The following is a 25,976-nucleotide window of genomic DNA, read 5'->3' on the forward strand; positions in this document are numbered from 1 at the left end:
CCCCCCATAATTGATATTTATTGATAAAGTATCAGAGACAACAGTGTAAAACTCTACACCCAAGAATACTGAATGCTGTGGCAACCGGTTTTTACAGCATTGATGTGAGCTCTTCCTCCTCTGTTGTTATTTTATTTTGAAGCTTTTTATTTGGAAACAATTATAGAAGAGTTACGAAGACAGCACAGACCCCGTTTGCTTCCTTCCATGTCAATATCTTACAAACCCTGTGGTACACAGCAAAATATGACGCAACACCCACTGCTAGATGAACTAAGCCATAGGTTCTCCTCAAATAGCACCATGTTGCCCATGAATGTTTTACCTGCTCTGGAATTCAATTGCAGTCAGTAACTTTTGATTTGCACTAACTCTCTGGTGTTCATCTTGCAGTGTTCCCAGTCGTGATGACCTGGGCAAGTGAGGGCAGTTTGGACAGCTTTGAGACATTCTGAAGCAATGGCCCTGGGAAGAATTTGATCTTTAAATCATGCTTTAAAAATTAGATGCATTTTTAAAATATTTGTGTTTATGAGTGTTTGCCTGCATTTGCATATGTCTGCCACATGTATGCAATTTCCACAGAAGTCAGAAGAGAAAGAGCATCAGGTCCCCTAAAAGAGCTGGAGTTAGACACAGTTATGAACCACCATGTGGGTGCTGAAAACCAAACCTGGACCTTTGAAAGAGCAGCACGTGCTCTTAACCATTTAGCCATCTCTCCAGCCCCTTGGAATACCTATTGGCATGTGGCTGGAGCCAGGGTTCCTTTCCACATTGGAGATATATTGGAAGAACTGGGGACATCTTAAATCCAGTTGTTTTTGCTGTTTTTTTCTTCAAAGACCCCAGTTTGTTCTGATATACAGCCAAGTTTAAAAGTCCTGCTCAAGGACCTCAAATGCTGGAGCCAATTTCTTCCTGTCCCCTTGACCCAGATCCAACAATGACCAATTCCACTTGATCTTAGACTATCAGGGCCCAATACCAACTGACATATCTGAGAGAGGCTACCTTCCAGGCACCATTTCTAACAGTTTGAGAATCAACTCCTGAGTTCAGATTTAGTATCCCCATATGTATAGAGACGGTAAACTGAGGAATGAGGGCACGAAGGTCAGTGGTTTAGCTCAAGTGTTTTCCTAGCTGCTGAAGGCTGTGGGCCTATACAGTACCACAAAGAAAAAAACTAAACAGACAAACAGCATAACTAAGATTTTCATTTATCCAACATGGCATCTGTTTAGAAAGAATCTTTTTTTTACATTTTATTTTTAAATACTTGCATTACTATTTTAATTCCCAATTTTTAATATTTTAAGTCAATGGCTGAGAGAAGACAAAGCATCCTCTCTCAAAAGCCAAACATGAAATAGCTTCAGCCAAAATGAACAAACATACCTCAAATTGAAGTAATGATTGTCACTGCAATTAAGTTCCTGTCTCTTGTCTCCTATCCCCAATCTTGTGAATTGCTCATCAGATGGTATAATTGAATACCCATGTCTTAAAGAAAAGAAAAGCTTTTAAGAAGTGTTTAGACGTTTGAGGGAGAACACGGGTTAGCCATTATTGTGCAAGAACAGTTAGAATGTACTTTCACATGGCAGTTAAGAAAATGAGGGCTCTTACCCGATCATTTCATCGCAGACCCCTTGGAAATTTGTTAAGGACTTAAATTCCTTTTCTTCCACAAATGTTTGCATGGAAAAGTTTTGCTTGAGTTTAGAGGGGTCATGGGCACCATGAGGCCACAGTCCTAGTCAATAAAGGTTAGTACTTTCAGCTTCCTGTATCATAGTTTTTTCTATATGTGTGTACAAGTGTGCATGCACATATATATTTGTATGTGTGTCTGTGTAAGCCAGGAGGTGATCTCAGGAATGCTATCTACTTGCTTTGAGGCAAGTGTCATTGTCACAGAGGTCACGATTAGACAAAAATGGATATCCAACAATCCTCAGGGACCCTGCTATCTCAGCCTCCCCAAAGCTGGGGTAACAAGAGCACCCCATCACACCTGCCTTCCTATGTGGGTGCTATGGATCAAACTTGGTCCTTATGTTTGTGTGGCAAGCATTTTATCTACTAAGACTTGTCCTAATGCCTGGGTCACAACTGTTTGAAATGCTTACTTGATTGATACAGGTCCATCCAGGAGTCAGATTTAGCTCAATAATGAATGTCTTATTAGCAGCACACCTGTGACCCATTGCCAGGCATGCTGGGCCATAAAGTGTGCCTTAGTCTGCACATGGCATTGGCTGAGGCATCCATAAAGAATCTAACAGAAATCACAAGTATATCTACCACTTAAAAACAAAGTTTAAAGCCGGGCATTGGTGGCGCATGCCTTTAATCCCAGCACTCGGGAGGCAGAGGCAGGCAGATCTCTGTGAGTTCAAGGCTAGCCTGGTCTACAGAGCAAGTTCCAGGACAGCCTCCAAAACAATACAGAGAAACCCTGTCTCGAAAAAATAAAACAAAACAAAGTTCAAAAGCAGTTTCTTATCTTGGGAAAAAGAACCAGCAGCAGCAGCTCTGGGAGCATAATTTACTTAGAACTGGGCTTGGGTTTCCACTCATTAACTCCTAGAAGGCAGGACAGCAAAAGTCAGTGGCTCCAGTCTACCGTGCCTGGGCTGTCATAGTTGCTTCTGGGAACTTGACATTTAGTGCTCATGACAGCTTCTGAGATGAGCACGCCACTGTCAACATCACAGCAAACAGCAGCACCTTATTTAAAGTGACCAGAGAAGTATTGGAGCATGACTTTATATGTGTGTAGCTAAGATAAATAAAAAAGAATGGTACCATTCCAGAAGGGGCTAGGCATCAGTCATCCATGCCCTCCTGCCCACCGCAGAGCAAATGATACTGAAGAGCCTGGGTCTTAGGCTAGGCGAACAGATGAATTCCTCATACTTGGGGCAGGAGCATTGGCTGTACGGGGTAACAGTCACTGAATCTCTACAAAAATGGATTTCAGGGCTGGGGAGATGGCTAGGGGATAAAGTACTTATTCCACAAGTGTGAGGACCAAAATTGAAATCCCCCAGAACCCAAGTAAAAACTGGGCAAGCAAGGAGACTGTCTTTGTGCCCAGCACTTGGGAGGCAGAGACAGGAGAACCGTGGGCAAGGTAGCTAACTAGACTAGCTGGAATCAGCAAGCTCTGAGTTCAGATGGTGATCCTGTCTCAGTAAAGTGGAAGGCCTTGAAGGAAGACATCCAACATCAACCTGGGGTGTGCACATGCACACACATGAGTGCGTACCCATACACATGTGAGCTCACATACGTTCATGGGAACACATAAACAGAGAGACTATTGATCTCTGGGCATATTGTAAAATTGATGCATTTGCCTTTTTTAAGATGTATTTATTATGTATATAGTGCTCTGCCTGTATGCCACAAGAGGGCACCAGATTTCATTCTAGATGATTGTGAGTCACCATGTGGTTGCTGGAAATTGAACTCAGGATGTCTGGAAGAGTGGCTAGTGTTCTTAACCTCTGAGCCATCTCTCCAGTCCTGTGTTTGTTTTCTTAACAACAGCAAAAAAAATGTTTAACATCTACTGTTAGCAATGGAAGATGCAGAAATAACTGGTTTTGACTCCTGTCAGTCTGTCACCTGTATTAGGAAATAGTTAACAACATACAATATAGGAGATGTTATAAACCAAATCTAAGAGACTGGAGAGGGGGCTCATGGGAGTGCAAACACCAAGGCCAGAGTTCACATCCCCAGAATGCATGTAAATGCTGGGCAGTCACCAAAACTACCAATAATCCCAGGTCTCGAGTTGGAGACAGGATCCTTGAAGCAAGCTGACTAGCTAAACTAGACAAACTACTGAGCTCTGGGTTCAAGTGAGAGACCCTGTTGTAATACAAAAGGGGGGAGGCCTCAGGGAAGACACCTGACATCAGCCTCAGGCCCACACACCCATATCCACACACAAACATGCATTTGTACCACACATGTGTGTACCCCTGCAGTACACACTCATGTATACAAATGCAAAAAGAGAGATTTTAGAAGAGCCTTACAACAGCATATTGGAGCAAACAGTTTTGTATTAATAAAAAAGCAAAGCCAGATTCCACTTGAATTGTCAGCCCTTGGTTTGTAATGTAATTTCCCTGGTACACACCCTGCTTTAACTCTTTCTCTGGTGCATAGGGATTTCTAGATAAGCCAATATTCATGAACCATCCGTGGAAACTTGTTTACTTAGGAATCCAAGATATGAAATGGCTGCACATTCTCCCACTTGAAGGGCCCCAGCCCCACCCCCTACCCAGCCACATCAATAATAATTTCAGGCTCCGGGAATGGGTCACTCTATGAAGTTTAACAGCAGGCGTGGTGGGATCCCAGCACAGTGGAGGCAGAAGCAGCGCCCCCGCCCCAGGCTGGCTCACCATTGGCCCAGCCTGATGGTTGAAGGCTAAAGTAGACAGAGAGATGTCATTTCCCTCAGAAGCAGAATCAGGGCTTAGGACTATTCCCACCTCCTGGCTCTTTGCTTCTAGCCATTTCTACACATAGGTTTCCAGTCGGTTCATTGCTAGATAAATATCAAACGAGAGCAGGGCATTGTGGAATATGCTTTTAATCCCAGCATTTGGGAGGTGGAGGCAGGACAATCAGGAATTCAAGGTCATTCTGGACTGTGTAGTGAGTGTGAGTCCAGCCTGGGTGAGACCCTCATATTTTTTTAATCAAGTCAATATTCGACCAACAACATAGCTGCCACTTCTAAAACACATCCTCATGAATCCATTTCCTGCAACATCCTTTACCACCTCCACCTCCCCCCTCACCCCACCTCCTCAGTCTGTTTTCAGGAGCAGAAGACTGGTTTGTGTTTTCCAGAGTTTTACATAAATGGGATCGTTCCATTTATATACTTTTTTTAACCTCTCATTTAAAACTTCTTTCATCCAACTTCATTATTTTTAGGTTCATCCATATTACTGCCTACAGCAATTGCACTCTCTTCGTTGCTGTATACTATTCCACTTTGGGACTGTGCTATCCATTCGTTCACTCATTTTTCTGCTGGTAAACCCTGGGATTGTTTTAAGTTTGGGCCACTCTAGTTTCTTTTGAAATACAGTATCTGTGAACTGTATGTAAGAGACCTTGTGTAGACAAATGCATCCTTTTGTGGGGAGGAAAGGTGAATGCCTAGAAATAGAATAATGGCTTGATCCTATGTAGAATGACGTTTAAGAAAGTGTGGTTCGTGTGACATCTCAATTGCTTCCAGTAGGATAATGTAAGGATTGTTAGCATGTTATTGAAGCGTGTTCTGGGTCCTGTAGGAAAAGCACATGCCCCGGAGCAGTTGAAAGGGAACTGAGGCCAAGAGAGAGAGCTGTGGTTATAGTAAGCAGACAGTGCTCTCTTCGTGACTTCATGGTCATGTCCTGTCCCCGCCACACAGCAGTTCTCTCAAGAGCTCTTTCCCCCAGATAATTCCTCAGTGTTCCTACAATTCCAAAATACCAGGAAAGCTCCAAGATCCCCTGCGTGCCTGCAACCCAGTGGAGACCCTCAACTCCAAACACCTAACCAACAAACTAACCCACTGCCTCTCCTTCCTCCAGGGGACACTTGAACTGGCTTCAACTAGATCGAAGAGTACTGGAGCATGACTTCCCCAAAAAGTCTGGGCCCGTGGTTCTGTACTTCTGTGTCAGGTAGGTGCTCCTGGAAGTCCTGCCTTGGCTTCTCTATTCTTTATCAGAAAAGTCTGGAAGGATGGAGAGACTCAAAGGAAAAGGGAGGTCTCTTGGTCGGCAGTTAGGGATAAAGGCACAACTGCATTCCAAGAAGATGGACACTCAGGTATGGCTGTTCTGGACCCATCGGTGTGTGCTCTGGCCACAGGCTTGCACGCTTGTGTGAGAATACATGTGTGGAAAGAAGAAAAAACTTATTTTAGGGGAAGTAGAAGCAGAGAGTCATATATCTCACAGTAAACTGAGTCTTATACTGTGTCACAAGTTCTGGGATTTGCTTTGGTGCTACTTGAAGCTCCATAAAAAGTCTCTGTCCTAAGTCCACTGGAGTCCCTTGAACTATACGGATTTATCTCAAATAGAGCTGATTGAAATGCCCGTTGGCAAGTCAGAGGGTTGAGAGATGGCTCAGTGGAAGAAGCAGCTCAAGCCTGAGGACCAGAGTTCAAATCCCCAGCATGCGTGTTTGTGTGTGTGTGTGTGTGTGTGTGTGTTTACATGTATGCATGTGCATGTTGAACCCAGAAAACAACCTCATGCATTATTCCTTGGGCACTCTTCAGCTTTTACTTAAGATGCAGTCTCTCAGTGGGCTTGGATTTGCAAAGTAGGCCAGGCTGACTAGCCAGCAAGCCCCAGGGAGCCACCTGTCTCTGCTCCCAGTGTTGAATTACAAAAATGTGCCACCATGCCTGTTCTGAGTTCAAACTTAGGTCTTCGTGTTTGTAAAACAAGCGCTTTACTGACTGAGTCAGCTCCCCAGCCCCATGTGAGACACTTTTTGTTTTTGACTTTGTTATTGTTGTATTTGGTGTGTCTGTGTGGACACACACATGCCACTGCATGCATGTGGAAGGTAGAGGACAACTTTTTGGAACCGATTCGCTTCTTCCACATTTGCGTAGTTTCCAGGGACCAAACTTTAGTCCTTAAGCTTAACCAGGGCTCTTAACAGTCTGAGCCTTCTCCCCCGCCCCTGATAAAGAGCTTTGAAGGGTAACATTTGCCCTGTCTTCTAAAGACCCCAGGGCTGATCGCATCTGTTTGCAAATGGCTATAGGAGGCCAGATCAGCAAAACCAGGAGCTAGAGCCCCCCCCAGACACAGCAACACTGAGCAGTGGAGCCACTGGGGGCACTCTTTCTAAAACCATCAACAGTACTGCAGAGGTAGGAAGGGCTAAGTTTGCTTTAATTGTTTCTTCTGGTACAGGACCCTGGACCTCGAGCTTGCTAACAACATCTTCAGCTTTCAAAAGAAAATGTCCACTTTGCAAAGTCTACGGGCCCTGCCCATCTTAAACATGCTCACAGAAATCAGGAGTGGGATGGCAAGGGCTTGCAGCTCATTTTTCCCTGAAGAGCAGGTTCAGGGCTGCGGTTCTAGACTTGACAGTCCTGACTCCACGAACAGCCTTCGGCAAGTCTCAAGCAAAGAGCTAAAGGGTCCATTTAACAGGCTGGAGTGTGTCTTTGCCTCAGCTGTTGGAGTAAATTTCAACTTGCGGTTAATGCCTTTTTGATTTGCTTAACAGCTGCAGGGATATCAGAGCTAATCTCAGCTATTTCCATTACGGATGGGAATGATTTCAGTGCCATATTCTCCCTAATGGGGTCTCAGATGAATGGGAAATAACCTTATAAAACAAAGACTAACAATTTCAGTGAGGGAGGAGGTGAGATTAGGCAAGAGCTGGTTCATTAACCTATAATAGTAGGTGGAGGCATATACTTGGCCACATGTTAGGCGCTCCCTCCTTGCTACGGCTTTTTTTTTTCCATAATTGAGATTTTATTGTTTTGCTGAGAGTTGGTACAAAAACACCGCAGTGCATGCACAGGTTATTATTATTGTTATTATCAGTGTGTGTGTGTGTGTGTGTGTGTGTGTGTGTGTGTGTTTGCATGTTACTGCATATATGGTCAGAGGGCAGAGGACAACTTTGCAGAGTCAATTCTCTCCTTCCACATCTACATGAATTCTAAGGATCAATCTCAGGCTGTCATATTTGTTTGGCATAGCAAACACCTTCCTCATCAAGCCATCTCGCCAGCCCAATCTGTGTACGATTGCTAACATATGTACTGGAAACCTGTGTATTGCGATTCATTTTGAAATAACTGTTCCAGAAACTTTCCAGCTTCCAATCTAGATGGAAATTCCCCCAAAGTGGCTCTTCTAGTACAAAGGTCTTCAGACATTGATGAGCTAAGTGTAAGTCTGACCAACTTGCAGTTTAATGCCACTCAGATATGTGTCCAAATTGTCAGTCTTTCAAGTACCTTAACAAGATTATTAAAAACCCTAACTGGCATATGGAGAGCCATAGTTATTTATAGAAGCTTCACAGCTCTGACATGGCAACAATCACAGAACAATGTAGAATAAGATTTAAAGTGTTCAAATCTATTGGATGCACAACCTGGACTCCAAACTGCCATTTAATATGCTTTAAACTGTAAGCTATGAAACTGGCCCCCACCCTAGATTGATAAACTTACCCCAATATAGCATTATTTTTATTGTACCAATAATTAATAATTTTTTTCATTTCTAAAAACATTATTTATGATGGGGCATGAAGGTGCATTCATTTAATCCCAGCACTGGGGAGGCAGAGGCAAGTAAAACTCTGTGGGTCAAGGCCAGCCTGCTCTACACAAGGTTCTAGACTAGCCAAGGTTACACAGTACAATCTGTCTCAAAGGGGAAAATGTGTATGGTTGAGGAGATGGCTCATTCAATAAAGCTTATGGGACCTGAGTTAGATCCCCAGAATTCTTGGGCATGGTATCAAGTACCTGTAAACCTACACTGCAGAGGAAGACTCAGGAGAATCCCAGCCAGCTAGCCAGCCTACTTGATTTCCAGACTGGTTTCACAACCCAACATGGGCAGCTCCTGAGCAATGACACTGGAAGGTGATCACTGCCCCCCACACACACACATGCGTGTGCACCCGCACACATGAACATTCTAACGTACATACACACCAAGTCACTTACACTTTAAACTTGGGTGAGTTCTTTAAGCACTGTTTCTTTTCCTGGCTCTTTTTGTCGACATTATTAAAGAGGAAAACAAATTGGGCTTGGCTGCATGGCAAGGACATTTTCCAAGCATCTGAACAGACCCCAGTTGTCTGTAGGTTTGGTGACCCTAGTAGCAAAGCAAAGCTTTGAGGTCCCTTAGGATATACAACTTTCTCAGGTCACCCCCAGACTGTTTCTCTACCTAAACCCAGTGACAAGGGAGCTGGAAATATCAGTAGGTGCTAGCAGTAGAAAGAACTGGAAGGCAGACTGGCCAAGGGCTGTACTGTGTCCACTTCTGACCTGCACCGGAAATGGCACTGCTGCCAACGGTACTTTCAGTTGGCCTTAGCAAGACTCTCAGGGAATATTCAGGAGACGAAAATCCCCAGCATGAGTCTGGTGGTTCACACCTGTCATCATAGCACTGGGGAAGCTAAGGCAGGAGGATTGCTTTGAGATGAAGGCCATCCTGAACTGCAGCGTGAGACTGTGTCTCAGAAAAATAACTCAGGCTGGTGGGGATATGTCAGTGGATGAACAGCTCGCTGAACAAGCACGGAGACCTGAGTTCAGACCCCAGAACCATGTAAAAGCCCCGTATGACTGAGCTCTGGGGAGAGGGGCAGACGTGTGGCTCCTGGGGACTCTGCTGAAATGGCAAGTATCAGGCTCAGTGAGAGACTCAGTAGAGGAAGTGACTGAGGAAAATACTTGGCAGTGAGTGTTGGCCTGTAGGAGAGCTCACACTCATGGGTGTGCACTTGTGGGTAAGCACACATGTGCACGTATGAACCCACATGCAAATAATTATTTTCACCTCCAAGTTCCACTTGGGATCAACTCTTCTCTACTCTCTCTGTCTCTATCTCTGTCTCTGTCTCTGTCTCTACACTGAGTTCTTCTCTGCTATTCCTGTATACAGGCCAGATGGCAGAATCTTTCTTTCTGGCTCCTATCCAGTGGATCTTTCTGGAAAGTAGCATGTTTCTAATGTTTAGTTTCCTCCTAGACAGCCTCATCTGAATGTTTCGAACTCATGGGATCCAAAGAATATATAACTGGCCGACTCCTCCTCTTTTCTCCCCAATCTCCTGTGGTTCCATGGAACCCGTGATGCCATTATTCATCCTCTAGCATGGACTGTAAGACCTGAGCTGCCCCTCCTCCTCTTCCTGCATTCCCTATTGCAAAGCCTCTTGACACCATTCCTCTCCTCTGTCCTCCATGAACTCAGGCCCTTATTTGCTGCCGTATCAACTCTTGCATCTGGGTCTCCAGGTGGCTGTCACTTGGTACTGGCCATAGGAGTCTAGCACACGCTGTGATCTGAGTTCCCACTATTCAGCTTGCCCACACAGCACCCTAACAAATCCAGCCATTTATTTTCTGTGAGAGAAAAGGCAGAGCTTCCCCCGAGGTGAGCTCCAAGTAAGAACTCATTTGTACTTCAGTGCCTTTCTAACAATGTCCCCTCCGCCGGAAGAAGATGCTGTCACTTAGGATTTGTCAGGGAAAACAAAAGCCAACCTGAGTGCACTCCATTAGCCTGATTCTTCTCCTACAGACTTGATTACATCAGCTTCAACTTTGTAGATTCCTCTGCTGTAAACACATACATTACACACACACACATGCACATGTACAATGCATACACATAAACACAAACATACACATGTGTAAGAGACACACACAGTTGAACACACAGAGATAGATGCATACACCCACATACACACATACATATCCACAGACACTCAATATATATACACACATACACGTGTATATACATACACATACGTGTATGTGCAGAAACATGCATACACACAGGTACACACATATACACACATCGCTCAGAAGAGTGACTCTTAGGCATCATTCAGTACTACAGTAGCCACGTAGGTCCCAGCCCTCCCCCACCTTAGAGCTCTCCGCTACTTCATCCTGGCTTTCTCCTCTTCACAACCGCATGTTCCCTCAGTACCTGGAGGAATTCCCCTCCTGTGCTGACCCCACCTTTGCCCTCTCTTCTGTGTTCATATAGAGGCTCAGCAAGATGGGTCTCTGCTTGCTCCCTCCCCCGAGTTTGCTAGAAGCTCAGCTTGTAGCCATTCAGCCCTTCTTCCAGCACACCCTGGAGGACTCTACCTACAGATTCCACAGTCGCTGTCTCTTTGGTGGCCCTCTGACGTGGCACTCTGAGGCTCTGGCTGCCGCTGACCACGCCCTTGGTGCTGTGAGGCTCCGGTTCAGGTCTTTTCCCTCTGTGCATGACCTACTCTCACACTATGATGTTAGGTCTTGCCTCTCTTGTCTTCTCCCCCGACTCTTCCAGCATGTGTGCCCATGCTCACCCCTGGCTGCCAAAACCCTCACTTCACTGACAGCTCCAATCTCACCAGTCCTGAACTGGGTATTTCCAGGTCCCTTCTGTTACTACAGATATGCACCCAAATGCAGCCTGAACCCCATTGAGGTCATCGACTTCTGCCCCTAACACACATGTTCAATGACAACCCGTTACTTCTGTAACTAATGCTCCTGTACCTCCCCACCCTCCGCAAGTCAGATTCCCGAGTCAACCAACAGCACCTCCTCTTTGCCAGCTGTGTCTGTCTTTCTCCTTGATACTTCTACTTTTTTCTGCAGCTCAGATTTACTCCTCACTTACCAAGCACCACCATTGGCTGGAATTCAGGCCTCTGTAAACCCCTCCCAGACCTCCAATCTCTCGGTTAAGCTCTACTTCTGATCTTGGTCCTCCTCCCTATATGTTGCCATTAAGCTCCTTTCTGATGCTCAATGCTAATGGTCCCCATGATCAGTAGTGTGCTCCTTATAGTCTGTCTACCTCTACCTGTCTGTTCGACCTCACTTCTGCCTGCTCCCCTCTGATTGCATACTAACCACTATGTGACCAAGAGCCCCTCTAGCCTTTGTTGACTGCTGTAAGGCAAGTTCTAGCAGCTTGAGACTGAGCCTAAGAAATGGATCAAGAAACCGGGTGTTGGTGACGCACGCCTTTAATCCCAGCACTTGGGAGGCAGAGGCAGGCAGATCTCTGTGAGTTCGAGGCCAGCCTGGTCTACAGAGTGAGTTCCAGGACAGCCTCCAAAACAATACAGAGAAACCCTGTCTTGGAAAAAAAGAAAAAAAAATGGGTCAAGAAAAAATGATAGGAACATATAGTCGTGTACCCAAGGAAATCTATGCATTTTGTTGGCCCAAGTTTGTACTTGGAATAATTCCTACAGGGCAGTTCCTTGAATTGTATATTCAGTTAAATGACCCCAGTTAGCCACTGTGTTTGTAAGAGAATAAATAGATAAAATTTATCTCTTCAGAAACAACAATCTGAAATGAACAATAGAAAAAGGACAACAAAGGAAAGCAGGAAGCTATTATCTAGAAGATGATCCTTTGGCCCTGAGGATGTCTCTTTCCATGATTGAGACAACGGTTGCTGTTTCCTGTCCCTCACAAGAACAATGATGGCTTGGATCTTAAATGAGGTGCCTAGCTAACCAGAACTTGCCTTAATTCAGCTGGGTCCCCAGTTAAGACTTAAAGCCTCTGAAATTCTAAACAGCAGAGGTACTTGGCTGTAGAAATCCACAGCATATTATTCTCATTATTATCGCCCCCGTTTTGCCACTAAAAGTCACTGTTCCAAATGTGACATTTGTGTTCATTACAAAATGAAACCACTGGCCCGTTTAATTAACACTTGCTGTAAATATTGGGTGATTCCCAAGCGCCAAGAGATGGCTGTGAGAGGGAGGCAGAGGGGCAGAGGCCTGGCTGATATCATCTGACTAGACAATGTGTCACTTTCAGAAGCTCCGTGAGCTAAAGAAGGGGTGTGACTCCCCAAGGCTGCAGGTCTGATGCACAATCACCCAGTTAATGAGCATGGAGCTCATACCCCCACTTCAGACTGGATAAAACACTCTAAGTAGCAGGTCCTTGGAGCTGCTGTGGGTGTCACATGCTCATAAAGTGTAAAGACATCTTGGTCGGCTTTGACCTCAGCCTTGAAAGCTGTTCCTTTCCACTAAGAAAGAAGCACCAAGTTTTATTCCAGTTAAATGTGGGAGGTAACTTATTTTAAGATATATATTTAGTGGGCTGAAGAGGTGGCTCAGGGGTAAGGCTGCTGTATAAACTGAGGACGTGACGATTCCAAAGTATGGTTGAGGGGAAGGTTTTTATTGTAGGTATGAGGGAGAAAACAGTCAGAGGCTTCTGGGACAGTCCAGAGCAGAGACAGAAAGAAGTAGACAGAACATGGCCATCAGACTGGACTTGACCAGAGGGGATGGGGGAAGAGTGAGAGATAAAGAGAAAAAGAAGCCGAGAGAGTAAAACAGAGGATGGGGAGAGAGAGGCAGAGAGGCAGAGAGAGAGAGAGAGAGAGAGAGAGAGAGAGAGAGAGAGAGAGAGAGAGAGAGAGAGAGAGAGAGAAGCTGAAATAGCAGGAGTATAAGTAGCTGTAAGAGGTGTGCGTGCATGCGTGCGTGCTTGCGTGCATGCGTGTGTGTGTGTGTGTGTGTGTGTGTGTGTTGATTTTTTATTCTTTTGGTGCGGTTTTGTTGTTGTTTGTTTGTTTGTTTTTTGTTGGGGGGAATGGGTAGAGGGAGCTCATAAAAGCCAGGATGGCAGCACAGATTCTGATGTAACAGGTCCTTGTGATACTGAGGAGCCTGGAAGCCAGCATGCACTAAAGGGTACCACAGATAGCCACTGGTCCCTTGTAGAGCCAGTGATAATGGAAAGGTTACTTTGGTAGAGGGGAACCAGCCTCACAAGTTCCTGAGGAATGCTGGCTTTTGTCTGACCACTAGAGTTTGGGGAAATGGAGTTTCCTTTGGACCTGACAGCTGTCAGGCCTGAAGATGTGAGTTGTATCCCTGGAACCCACATGCTAGAAGGAGAGAAAAAGCCCCATCAAGTTTTCCTCTGACCTCCACACACACACATGTAGCACACATGTGCATTTGCACACTAGTGCTTATTTTGTTATTTAAGTATGATAAAGCCAACAGATCAAATGTTGAAAAATAGCTTGTGCCCATCCCCAAGAGAAGGGATGATGCCAATTGGAGCTATGTAGGCAGGGGCACCTGGGAGGGTCAGAGGACAAGGGGGAAGGAAAAATATAGGCAATATCCTCTATTATGGTTTCTAGAGACTGCAACTGATGAGGTGGGTAAGCAGGCTTGGGATTGGCTAATTTGAATGATTCTGATTCTGAGTCCTAGGGACTTTCCCACGTCATCTTGAATATGTCTCTGGGCAGAAGAGTAGGGGAGCATGAGGGGAGGGATGGTGGCAGCGTGTGAGAGCCAATAGAGATGGTGGTGGACGCATGGCTTTGGGCCTGTTAGCCACATATGAGTATTAGAGTTGATTGCCAAGAATCGCTTACTAGCTGTTAACTTACTATGAGTTGACTAATGCTGGAGCCAGCAGTGCCCAGACATTCATGCTTTGTAAAGATGCGGTTAACACAGAACAGACTTGGGTTTGCCTCACAGACCCTTGCAATGGAGAATCCATCTTTCATTTCCCTGGGATCCCTTAAGAAACCAGCAAGTCCTTCCCTTAGGGGAAGCGGTCCCTTACTTACCAAGGGTGGTTAAGGAGAAGCAACAGTGCCACCTACTGACCACAAACCAGATGCTCATAAAAGCAGGAAACCAAACTGATTTCTTGAGTGGGGGGAACAAAGATAATCTCAACTTTCCATGAGAACCATCAACTGTCCTTATTTCTCCAGAAATCTCTTTGACCTGTTGCCTGCCCAGGGTATGAATGGAGATGTCTCAAGTCTGTTTTTATGCAAGCATTTCACTTTAGGCATTTCCTTGCACAGATAGAAAGTCCAGGATGAATTGAATGCCCAAGGTTATGAACAAAAACGTGACAGGCCCAGAGCTTCCAAGGTTTTTCCTGACTGTTGTCTTGGTGATAAAGGTTAACAGGAAACTGCCTTCCAATTTCTGTCAAGAGGAGGATTTTCTCCCCCCCCTCCATCCCAGAATATTGCTACTCTGCAACCTCCACTGACTCTCCTGCCAGATAGTAGAGAGCTGTAAAGATGGATGTGATACCAGAGACAGCAACGATGCCGCCGCATTCATTTCTCCATTTTTTCAGCTCTGCAGGTAGAAGCAGAGTGTTGGAGTTTCACAAAATAGTCTTCTGGAGGAAGTCGGGGCTGAGGGTGGGCGTGCAGAGCATCTTCACCCTCTAGTCGAGGAGTGGGGCAAATGGGATAGACAGGGGACTTAGAAAATTAAGGTATTTCAGATTTACGCTCAAAATTGCTGTGGCGGTAAGCTCTGTCAGACCTGGAAGGTCACTGGGAGTTTTTTTGGCATTAAGATACAAACTAATCAGCAGCCTGGCTTTAGCCACTTTCTATGTGAACAGTAAGAGATGGGGAAGTAGCATGACGGCGGGCTGTGTGAGACCCCACACCTAAAATTGTACGGCACTTGTGGAGTGTGAGGCCCCACACCTAAAATTGTATGGCACTTTGGATGTCATTTGTTATCTCTTGGTCCTTACTCTTTCACTGTCTGCGTGGCTTAAATCCCCAACCCTCCCCAACACACGGACACACTGAATCGTGTGTTTGAACATGGAGCTCAGCTGGTGCTGCTGTGTGGGGATGTTGTGGAACCTTTGGGACATGGCTCTTATCTAGCAAAAGCAGGCTGCTGGAGGTAAACTCTGAAGGGTATATTCACCCCCGGTTCCAGCGTGAGCTCTCTGCTTCCTAGTCCAGCCAGCAAAATATGAACAAATTATTCTGAAGCCCTCCTCAGCTGCTATGCCTTGCCTGCCATGCTGGACCAGTGTCTCAGACATTGACTCCAAATGAGCACTTCCCTCTGAGTTGTTTCTGTGAGGCATTCCTTCACAATGACGAGGATACAACTACCCCTGGGAACTCTAATACAACAGCAACCCACTCAGAACTCAAAGGGGATAGAGTGGAGAAAAGTTGAGCATCAAAGTTAAGGCTCTGTACTTGTTCATGAGGCAAAAAGATAATGATATGCCCCAGCCCTCCAGGAGGTGGCAGCCTAGTGAGGAGCCTAGTCAGAAATGGCCTGCCCGGCTGTGGTGAGGTATGCTAAGCCCTGCCCCAGGTTAGGCACTTTGAGGGAGGGGGTTGGCTATGGAAATGATCTCCAGAGGGTACTTTCAAGCTGAGGGGTTAAGGGAGAGGGGTCTTTTGGGAAATGGCAGTGGCTCTCTGTGGAATGGCTTGAACAGAGTCACGGAAGCGGGTTGATGTAAAAGGCCACATGTCCACTTTGCCAAGTGATTTCTCAGCTATCATAAACTTCCGGGAGTGGAGTCTCATATCCATCCACAAAGCTAGTCGTTACCCCATTGTCACCATGCCTCACTGTTAAAACAGTAAACAGTTAAAGTCGCTGTCTAGTTTGGACTCTAAGTACCAGAAAAACAACAGAACCCCCTGAGGCTAACAGTAATCTTTGCACTATGTAATAATTTTGAGCCTAAAAGTGTAGCATCTGAAATAGCTTAATTTTCAAAGCTTTATCATGTGTATTCTTCCCCATTTCCTCCAGTTTTCCTGCTTCACTTCTTCCCACGTACTGTTATTCTGACTGCCCTTGCCAAAGACTCTTTGTAAATGATGGAGATTAGGGAAACACCTCCCACAGGTTGTCCTCTGATTTCCAAATACGCACCATGTCAGGTGTGCATGCATAAACACACATACACATCAGACATCACTTTTAATTAAAAAATAATAATCTTGAAGAGATGGCTCGGTGGGCCATCTGCTACCAAACATGATAACCTGAGTTTAATCCCCAGAACCTACAAAGCAGGAGAAAAATCTACCATGTAAGTGCTCTGAATTCTGCATGCATGCCTGTGAGCGTGCGCTCTCTCTCTCTCTCTCTCTCTCTCTCTCTCTCTCTCTCTCTCTCTCTCTCTCTCTCTCTCTCTCTCTCTCTCACACACACACACACACTCACTCACGCTTAAGGATGAATACCTGGGCTTTAAAATTAAATCATTTAACATACTTTCCTTCAAGTTATAAGATCTGCCACTGCGTTTCAGGTTTCTAATACTCAAGTACTGAAAATTGTGTAGCTTCAACTTTCTCCCAAGACCATTGCACAACCTGCTACACGGAGGCCCCATGATCTAAAACAGCTGCTCCCAGAGCAGCAGGCAGGTGCCTTGGGGACAGCGCAGCTAGAGATCAACCAGTCCCCTCTCACAGGCTCTGCATTTTTTAATCTTTTGGAATTGCGTAACTCTGACTTTGTGACAAACGGCTATTGTCTATTGATGGAGGCACCTGCTCATCTCCGAGTGATACCCAGTTCTCTAGCACATGCACTACGTGAATTTGATGGAGGCACCTGCTCATCTCCGAGTGATACCCAGTTCTCTAGCACATGCACTACGTGAATCTGCACCGTGGTCACCACCGCAGCCTCCTCACACATTCGGAAAATGGTAGAGGACATCATTCACTTAGTGTATGGACAAGAGGGCTGTGAGCCTGGCCTGCCTAACCTGGGTTTGTAGGCTTTGAGGAGAGTCTTCTGCTGTCTTGTTTCTTGGGGCAAGGTTTCGTGTAGCCCAGACTGGCCTCAAACTCTTGCTATGTAGCTAGGGATGGCTGTGAACTCCCAATTCCTTCTGCTTGGATTGCCCACAGCTAGGATTACAGGTGTGTACACCAAATCTAGTTTGGGCCTGTTCCTGCTGCTGCTACACTGCAGTGGAGGAGGCGGGGGCAGCATGTGGTAGGTGTTTTAGTTTAAATTCATTCCCAGTATCCAAGCATAAAAAGACTTCTCACGTGGAGATCCACTGAGTCCCACTCTGCTCCCCTCCCCCCTTCTCTTCCTCCTTGTCCTCCTCCTCCTTCCTCTTCTTCTTTTAATTTATCCTTCTCTCATATATTACATCCCAACCACAGTTTTCCTTCCCTCCTTCCACTCCTCTCTGCCCCTCCACCTTTTGGAAAAAGAGAATCTCAGTACAGTTATGGGACATGTCCTGCGTCATACAGAGCGGAGACTAGATCCCTGGTCCTTGACTTCCTCCCCAGAGTATTTGTCATCAGCGTGTGTCTTGGTGCCTAAGTGGCCACAGAGCTCCTGCTTCTTTTGCCCACTTCACCCTGTACACCCTCCTGTCTGTTATTTCCTAAAATCCACATAGCCAGTGCCTTGCTAGTCTGTCTAGGCTGGATTTTACTCCACTACCCTGCAGTTCAGTCATTTCCTCATCCAAAATTGCTCTACCCTCCGTGCACTGGTCCTTAGACTGAATGGGCATATTATCTGATTAAAGAATGTAATAAACTCTGAACTGATGTGTAAAGGCATGTTTAATGTAAACTTAAATAATGTCAGCATGTTTCATCTTGAGAAAAATCTATACGCTCCCTCTACTAGGAATTCAATTCTCATTTGGCTTAATGCGCATGAATGTCACCGCCTTAAGAGCACTTATCCCAGCCTAGGGATGTTCTGAAATGCGGTCACACTCCCTCACCCTCGGGGAAGCACATAAGAAGTGCTCATAAGAGCCGTGTGACCACCGCCTGCTGCTCCATTGAACAGAACAAGTTCTCTTTTAAAAGTCTGGCTTAACAATGATTAGGATGAATGAAAAAGTAGCAGAATGAAGAATTGGAAATTGGGTAAGGGAAAAGAAGGCAGATGGTCGGCTAAGAGTGTGAGAATCGTAGTTAATCCAGGTCTGCGATACCCACGCTCACGGTGTCTGTGGAGACCTGGCTCGAGAGAGCTTGGAGAGAAGAGTGGGCTGGCAGGACCCGGGGTCCCTCTGGGTATGTTTTCCTTTGCTGGAGCAATCTGGTCTGGCCAAGCTCTGAGGCCGTGTTTTGATTCATCCTCATTTTCATACGACTACGAGTAATTCTAGGTTGCTGCTTCAAGTCTGGGTTTTTCCGTGAAAACTCCGTGCAGGTATTCCGTGTGCCATTGCTGGAAAAAACAAAATACATGGAAACCCAAAATGTATAGTACTTGTTAAGTTTACACTCATACTCACACACACACACACACACACACACACACACACACACACACTTTGATCCTGGGTGTGTATTTTTAAGATTTTTTGGATTTTAAATCAATGCTGAGAACTGGTGAAACCGTTCACTCAGTGAAGTGCTCTCTACCTCTACAAGCATGAAAACCCAAGTTTAATCCCTGGGACCCACATAAAGCCAGGCATGGTTGCACATGCTTATAAGCCCATCACTGGAATTGGAGGGGCAGAGAGAGATCCTTGGGGCACACTGTCTAACCACTGTAGCCTATTTGGTGAGCTCCAGGCCAGCGAGAGACCATGTTTGTTTGTTTTAAATGTGGACGGTTCCTAAGAAACTACACTCAATTGACCTTTCACCTCCATATGCATATAGACACATGTTTACATGTACACTGCATATATATGTAGGAACACACACACAAAGAGACACACACACCAGGCATTGTAACTTGTAAATTTAATTATTCTCTGTATCTTATTATCATAATAGCTTAATAGTTAGAACTGTTTTGTACTTAGAGGTAAGACTGTTACACAAGCTCCTATATGTGTTACAGGACTATACATTTTCAGATTTATCTGTGTGTATGTGTGTGCACCTCCATGAGTTTATGTGCACCACATATACTCAGGTGCCCACAGAGGCCAAAAGGCATTGACCTCTCTGGAAATGGAGTTGGAGGCAGTTGTGAGCCATTCAATATGGGTGCTGGGAACTGAACCCAGGACCTCTAGCAAGAAGAGTAAACACTCTTAACTGGTAAGCTATCTCTCCAATCCCAACTCTATATGTTTAATATAATAAAGATGACTTCACTGCATAAAAAACAGGAATCTTAGAATCTTAGAGCTGTGTATGTCAATATCTCATTCAGCTTTTGATTTGCATTTTCCAAGTGCTTAGTGATACCTGGAATGTGTTCTCACATGCTTATTGGCTTTGAGCGTATGTTGAGAAAAATGTCTGTGCACATTGGTATAAAACATGGTGTTCCCTCAAAGAAGGCAGCAGAGAAAAACCGGATGGCTCCTTGGTCTTCTCTTCATTCAGCACGGAAACTGCAATTCTCTTCTGAAACCAGGCAGCTCAGTACGGCGGCTGATTTCCACTCCCCCTGTGCCTCACATACGGTTTTTCTCTTGCAGATTCTATATAGAAAGCATCTCCTACCTGAAGGACAACGCCACCATCGAGCTCTTCTTCCTGAATGCAAAGTCCTGCATCTATAAGGTAGGAATGTGCTCTTCCCATTCAGTTTCCTAACAAAACAAAAATACCAAAATGTTGTTGCCCATAAGACAGTTTTATTGATTAGCAAAAGTCATTTATATATTAATTGCTATAAATAAATGAGAAACTGCATGTAATGAAAACCACCAGCTAAACAGCATGACTTCTTCCAACACCCCAATCTCATCACTGTCCTGGCTTTACAGAAGTGTTCCTCATTGTCAAAGCCACAGAAAATCAATAAACTAATCACACCATAGCCTCGGTGTAGAGCAGGGAAGAAGGAATGTGTGCATGTGCACTTCCTTGCTTATACTTGATTCTGTTTCTACACTGTAATATAGTTCAGGACTCCCTGCCTAGGGAATGATGCTACCAACAGTGGGCTGAGCCTTCCCATGTCAATTAACTTTAGTAGGACAGTCATCTACAGACCAACCTAACCTAGACATTTCCTCTCTGAGACTCTTCCCAGGTGACTCTGGGTGTGTCAAGTTGACAATGAAAGCCAAACATCACACGCTCATCCTCTGAAGCTCACATAAAGGAAGCTCAGAGCTTAATGTGAATTACCTGGATGCCCCATCTCTCTTCCATGAGGAATCTTCCATGAGGAAGATGAGTCATGAAGAGACTTACAAATCCAACGAACAGCAGAGTCACTCTCTTGATTCAGAGAAAGCTAGTTCCACTCACAGAGTTCAGCCATGGCCATGCTGTGTTCATGGAGGGCACACTCTTTTTGCACAGGGTACCCAGAGAACATCAAATGTGATCATGTCCCTGATAAAGCAGCCACTAGATGTTTGGAAAATTCCAAGGAGAACTCATGGCATGTGACTTTATATTTCACTGACCTCTGTGTTTGGAGCATTGGAGTAACTTACCAAACTTGAAAACGGGGGAAATTGGGAAGTGGCTGCTGCTTCCCTTGGGGGAGTTCTTTACCTGAATAGCACGGGATAATTCCGCCATTCAATTCTGCAGAAAGACCTCACTTGGCGTAGCTGGTGAACCAAGACATTGACTGGGCTGAAACCCTCAGGCCGATGAGAGCACTTTAAGTTTTTGCTGACTGATGGGGAAAGACATTAATTATAGTTCCAGGTGCTTTCAAATTCCTTTCTCCTTCTAATCCCTAATCTTCTCATTATAGAGTGGAAAGAATAATACTCTCCAGATACCTTATAAACCATAGGGGAATCTGATGGTTTTTTAAATGAATAGGCAAGCCCTCTGACTATGGTGACAGTTATGTGGTTTGATCTGTTGTGGGGGCCATGGCAGTAGCACCAAGACCTATCCCAGGTGCATGAACTTGACTTTTGGAACCCATTCCCTATGGTAGGATACCTTGCTCAGCCTTGGTACAGAGGATGTGGACTTGGTCCTGTCTCAACTATGCCAGACTTTGTTGGCTCCCCAAGGAAGGCCTTACCCCCTCTGAGGAGTGAATGGGAGTAGGAAGGGGAGGGGCGGGAGAAGGGGAGGGAGAGGGAACTGGGGTTAGTATGTAAAATGCAAACTACATTTTTAGAAAGTTAAGAAGTAATAAAAACAGCACTGTCCACAAGGTGGCAGACTTGAGCTAAAATAAAGGGCTATCACTGAGCCTTTTGAAAGGGCATTCTAACCAATTAAATTAGTGCTTGGTGCACGCATGCACAAAGGGGAAGAAGCTGTTTCTGGAGTTGTTCCGTTCCATTTGGTCATACGTGCTGAGCTTGTGGTGATCAAGGAGATCAAGTCCTCGGAAGTAAATATTACAAATTTCCCGCATTTAAAGTCCAGGTGACCCCATCATCAGCTTGCTTGCCAAATGGAACGTGAAAAAATGTTTCAGAGCCCTGGCTCTTGCATCCTAAAATTCATTCTGGAACATGGTCACTAAAGTGACCACAAATGACCAAGGATGAGTCCTCCAAAGCTGTGTAGACGGATCTCAAGAGAGCACCAGTTTAGCTCCGTCATCTAAGCGTTTCCATTTGCTTGTGTGCATTCGCTTTGAGTGTGGGAACTTCTGAAGACGCTGAAACTTTGCCAAGGAGGAGGCTGGCGTTCACAAGAACTGGGAGTGACGAGACTGAAGTGTGCCCTATGAGCCACGTTCCACAATGCGTAACAGTAATAGAAGTCCACACGGTTGTAGATATTTGGGTTTTGCTGAGGTAGATTTGGGTTCCTACACCAGCTAAATATGAGAATGAGCTTTCCACAAAATGTCTCCAAGCTTCCTTTTCCTTTTTGACTGAACAAAGATCCTACAATATCCGACCCACATCTTCTAGGAGACATTCCTAAAACAAAGCACGGAAAGCACTTAGGACTGTGCCATGCACTTGATCAAGTCACTTGGATTCTGACACATTTTTCTTGGCTATAATTTTCTATACCACCCAGGTGTATGCTGAGACATTAGCCCCAAAGGCAGGGTGACTAATAACTTGCCACACTGATGTTGCCCCAAATGTGGATTTGCTCAGCAGTTTGGTATCAGGCCCCTTGCTATTTCTGGGAAGCTGACTCTTAATAGTGTTTTCTTTCCACTTGCTTGAATTTTGTAGACTCCAGGTTGAGCATAGGGCCTTACATATGATAGGTAAGCACCCCACCATGGGGCTATATCAGGGCTCTAAAAGGTTTTATTTTTTATGTATATGAGTGCTCTATGTGCATGTGAGCCTTTTAAGGTGGAAGATGGTATCAGATCCTGCAATAGATGGTTGTGAGCCACCATCTGGTTGCTGGGAATCGAACTTAGGACCTCTAGAAGAGCAGTCGGTGCTCTTAACCACTGAGTCATCTCTCCAGTCCCACCTGGGATAGCTTTAAACACACTGTATAGCCCAAGCTATGCTTGAACTTAAATTCTCCTGCCTTGGGCCCCCAGATAGCTGGAATTACAGGCTTGCACTACCACACTCAACTCCTACCATGTTTTAGAGCTAAGATGTTCAGGTGAAGTAAGCTACTTACCTCTTCTTTTTTCGCAGAACTATTTCCATTCATATTTTAAAATATTAAGATTTTTTTAACAGGGAGCAGGGTAGCTAGAGAGATGGTTCAGCAAATAAGAACACTTGATATTCTTACGGAGGACCCAAGTTTAATTCCCAGCACCCACATAGTGGCTCACAACTGTCTGTAACTCCAGTTTCAGGAGATCTCTTGACCTCTTCTGACCACCCTGACCAACAAGTACCCACATGATACATGATACACATACATACATACATACATACATGCATGCATGCATACATACATACATACATACATACATACATACATACATGCAGGCAAAACACCCACGCAAACAAAACAAAAACAAATTAAAAACAGTTTTAAATGAATGTAAAAAAATCAGGAACTGGATTTAATCAGAATGTAACTCGGCCAGGAGCGTCTAGCTAGGCTGTGAGAGGCCCTGGGTCCAGTCCCCAACACAACACAAAGGAGGGAGCGGTTATTATTGCTATCATAGTAACAGGAGACAGCTTAAAAGGAAAATGTGGCAGGTGGGGCAGAGAGAGGGCGCTGCAGGTCAAGGTGCTTGTGGCCAAAACTGGTGACCCGGGTTTGACCCCCAGTATACACAGTGGAAACAAAAAACCAACTCCCAGGAGTTGTCCTCTGACATTCACACCTGTTCACACACACATGCATACACTGTAATAAAACAATTGACGTCAAATGCTTCTCAAGGGGTATTATGCAAAGGCACCCACCTCTCCCACTAAGTCCTACACTTTGCTGTTCTTTGTACTATTTGCCTCTTTAATTCTAAATAAATGGCTCAGTTCTTCCTTGACTTGACACCTCTCGATTTATTACACTACTCTCCATAAGGTAGACAGGATCGGGGTGTCCTGAAACACCCACACACTGCCTACGCCCAAGGTAATATAGTACTCTGGGTGGAAGCCATAAGAACAGTCAGCATGACAAGACTAATCCAAGCATTGCCCCATGGCTGTGATTCCTCTTTTTTAGACAATGAGTTGTTTTACCTAAAGGGATTCACTACCTTGTTTTCACTTGTTTAGTTTCCTTGGCCTTTTGCTCACAGCTCCTACAGATTGCCAGACATATCCTAGCATTCAGTTCCAATGTGATGGCAATTCCTCAGCTCCCTCTGGTTTGAGTTTGCGGCTGCTGCTGCTGCTAATCATTTTCCTGAGACTTCCCTCTTGGAACCCTCTGCCCTCCCGTTCCACGAATTTGACCAGCTTTTCTGCTCTCTTCCTGGGAGGCCAATCTCCTGTCTGGGTCTTTCCCCAGCCCCCAATCTGTATTGGGTCATCTGTCTTCTGGGTCCTGGTTTGTTTGCTTGGTTTGATTTACACCACTGTTTTTTTTCCAGGACAGCATCCCCAAGTAAATCCAGAGAATGGGCACCTCCATGTAAAATGTTTGGGTCCTTGTGTGTCTGCAAATGTCTTTATTTCCCCCTTCATATCTACTTAGAAGTTTGATTAGATACAGAAAAACAAAATGGCTTCTTTATCAGGTATTGTTCTAGAAATGCCCACTGTCCTGCCCATTGTTTGTGCCACCCGGGCTGTCTCCCAACAGCTGGATCTGTGGGGCTTTTCCTCTGCATTCCTCTTGACCTAACATGTCAGTAGTGCTGGTCTTTGTGGATACATTCTGCTGGTCGGACACTTTCATTCTGAGAATTCAGTTTCTTCCTGAATTATTTCTGTTACCTTCTCTCTTATCCCCATCATCTTTTCATGGAAGCGCTGGGAACTGGAAGCTAAGGCAGGTTTGTGTCCCATTTTCCAGTTCTGACTTCTTATTCTACTTCCTGGGAATTTTCTGTAAGCATTGTCTTTCACTACTTATTCTGAATTTTAGCCTTAACACACTTGTTCACACACACACACACACACACACATTGCTTCTAAGAATATCTTTACAGTCTGTCCACTCCTGATTACAAGGGAGACTGGAACAGCTAATGAGATGCTCTGAACACATGGGACAAGTTAGTGTCTCAGTGGCACTGAGGAAGGGTGCAAGTGCAAGCTGCTATTTCCATGGGGACCTGAATATCAACCTTTGGGTGAGGGACATGCACTCCCACTTCCTCCTTGGACTTGCCATTTTCCAGGGCTTAGGAGAAAAGTGGCCTCATCTGGAATGTAAACTTCTTTTGCTGAAACTACCATCCATCCAGAGAAGCAGCTTCCCAGCTCTCCTTCAACAGAAAGACGGAGAAGGTGGTTTTCTCTCATTCTGTTGCTTTTATTACTTTTCTCAAGCTACAAATAGTGTTTTCCTTCCCTCTCTCTCCCTCCCTCCCTTCCTCCATCCCTTCCTTCTTTCCTTCACCAGGAGTGAGAAAGCACAACTACAGTAAATTTCTCTCTCACTTTTTCTTCCTTTACACTCTCATAATTTTTACAAGAAAATTGTCAGGGGACAGTCATAATTTCCTCAACTTCCAGAAGGTTACCCTTTGTGAGAGCAGGGCTATAGCTACACACTTTCAGTGAGACAGGGAGGACTGCGGTACAGACTTGCTGACCCCCCATGTGGTTCACCAACACTTACGATGTTTTAACTGCCTAAGGTGACAGACAGGTGGACCATGGAGGAAAAAAATTTTATGTTCAGGAGATGAACAAACTTAGTATTGTGTATCCAATTCCATGGAAAATTCCAATGAGATGCTGTGTTCTCTGAGTGAAGACTTGTGAGCCAGCAGAATTGTCCTGCCAAACCTTTCCCCTCGGGTCTCCTCCCTCTTTGAATGTGACTTCTTATGACAGCTGGAGAGGTCAAGCAGTCACCCTGTAGGAGGCAGTCCACCTGTCACACAGGGCAGGAGACGGTTGGCAAACATGGACTCTTAGGGTT

At 45.1% G+C, this 25,976-nt stretch overlaps 1 protein-coding gene across 6 annotated transcripts in view; it reads left to right on the plus strand.

The window, feature by feature from the left end:
* The window catches only part of Frmd4a (FERM domain containing 4A), a 574,646-nt gene that overhangs the window by 444,599 nt on the left and 104,071 nt on the right, over positions 1-25,976 (plus strand). For all 6 annotated transcript variants that reach the window (XM_013121372.3, XM_040755499.1, XM_013121371.3 and 3 more), the window contains 2 exons: positions 5,625-5,717; positions 20,030-20,114. In XM_013121372.3, the coding sequence (XP_012976826.1) occupies positions 5,625-5,717; positions 20,030-20,114 (178 nt within the window). The remainder of the gene's footprint in view (positions 1-5,624; positions 5,718-20,029; positions 20,115-25,976) is intronic.

This window comes from Mesocricetus auratus, unplaced genomic scaffold, assembly GCF_017639785.1.
Source record: "Mesocricetus auratus isolate SY011 unplaced genomic scaffold, BCM_Maur_2.0 Super-Scaffold_100013, whole genome shotgun sequence".
Classification (NCBI taxonomy): Eukaryota; Metazoa; Chordata; class Mammalia; order Rodentia; family Cricetidae; genus Mesocricetus; species Mesocricetus auratus.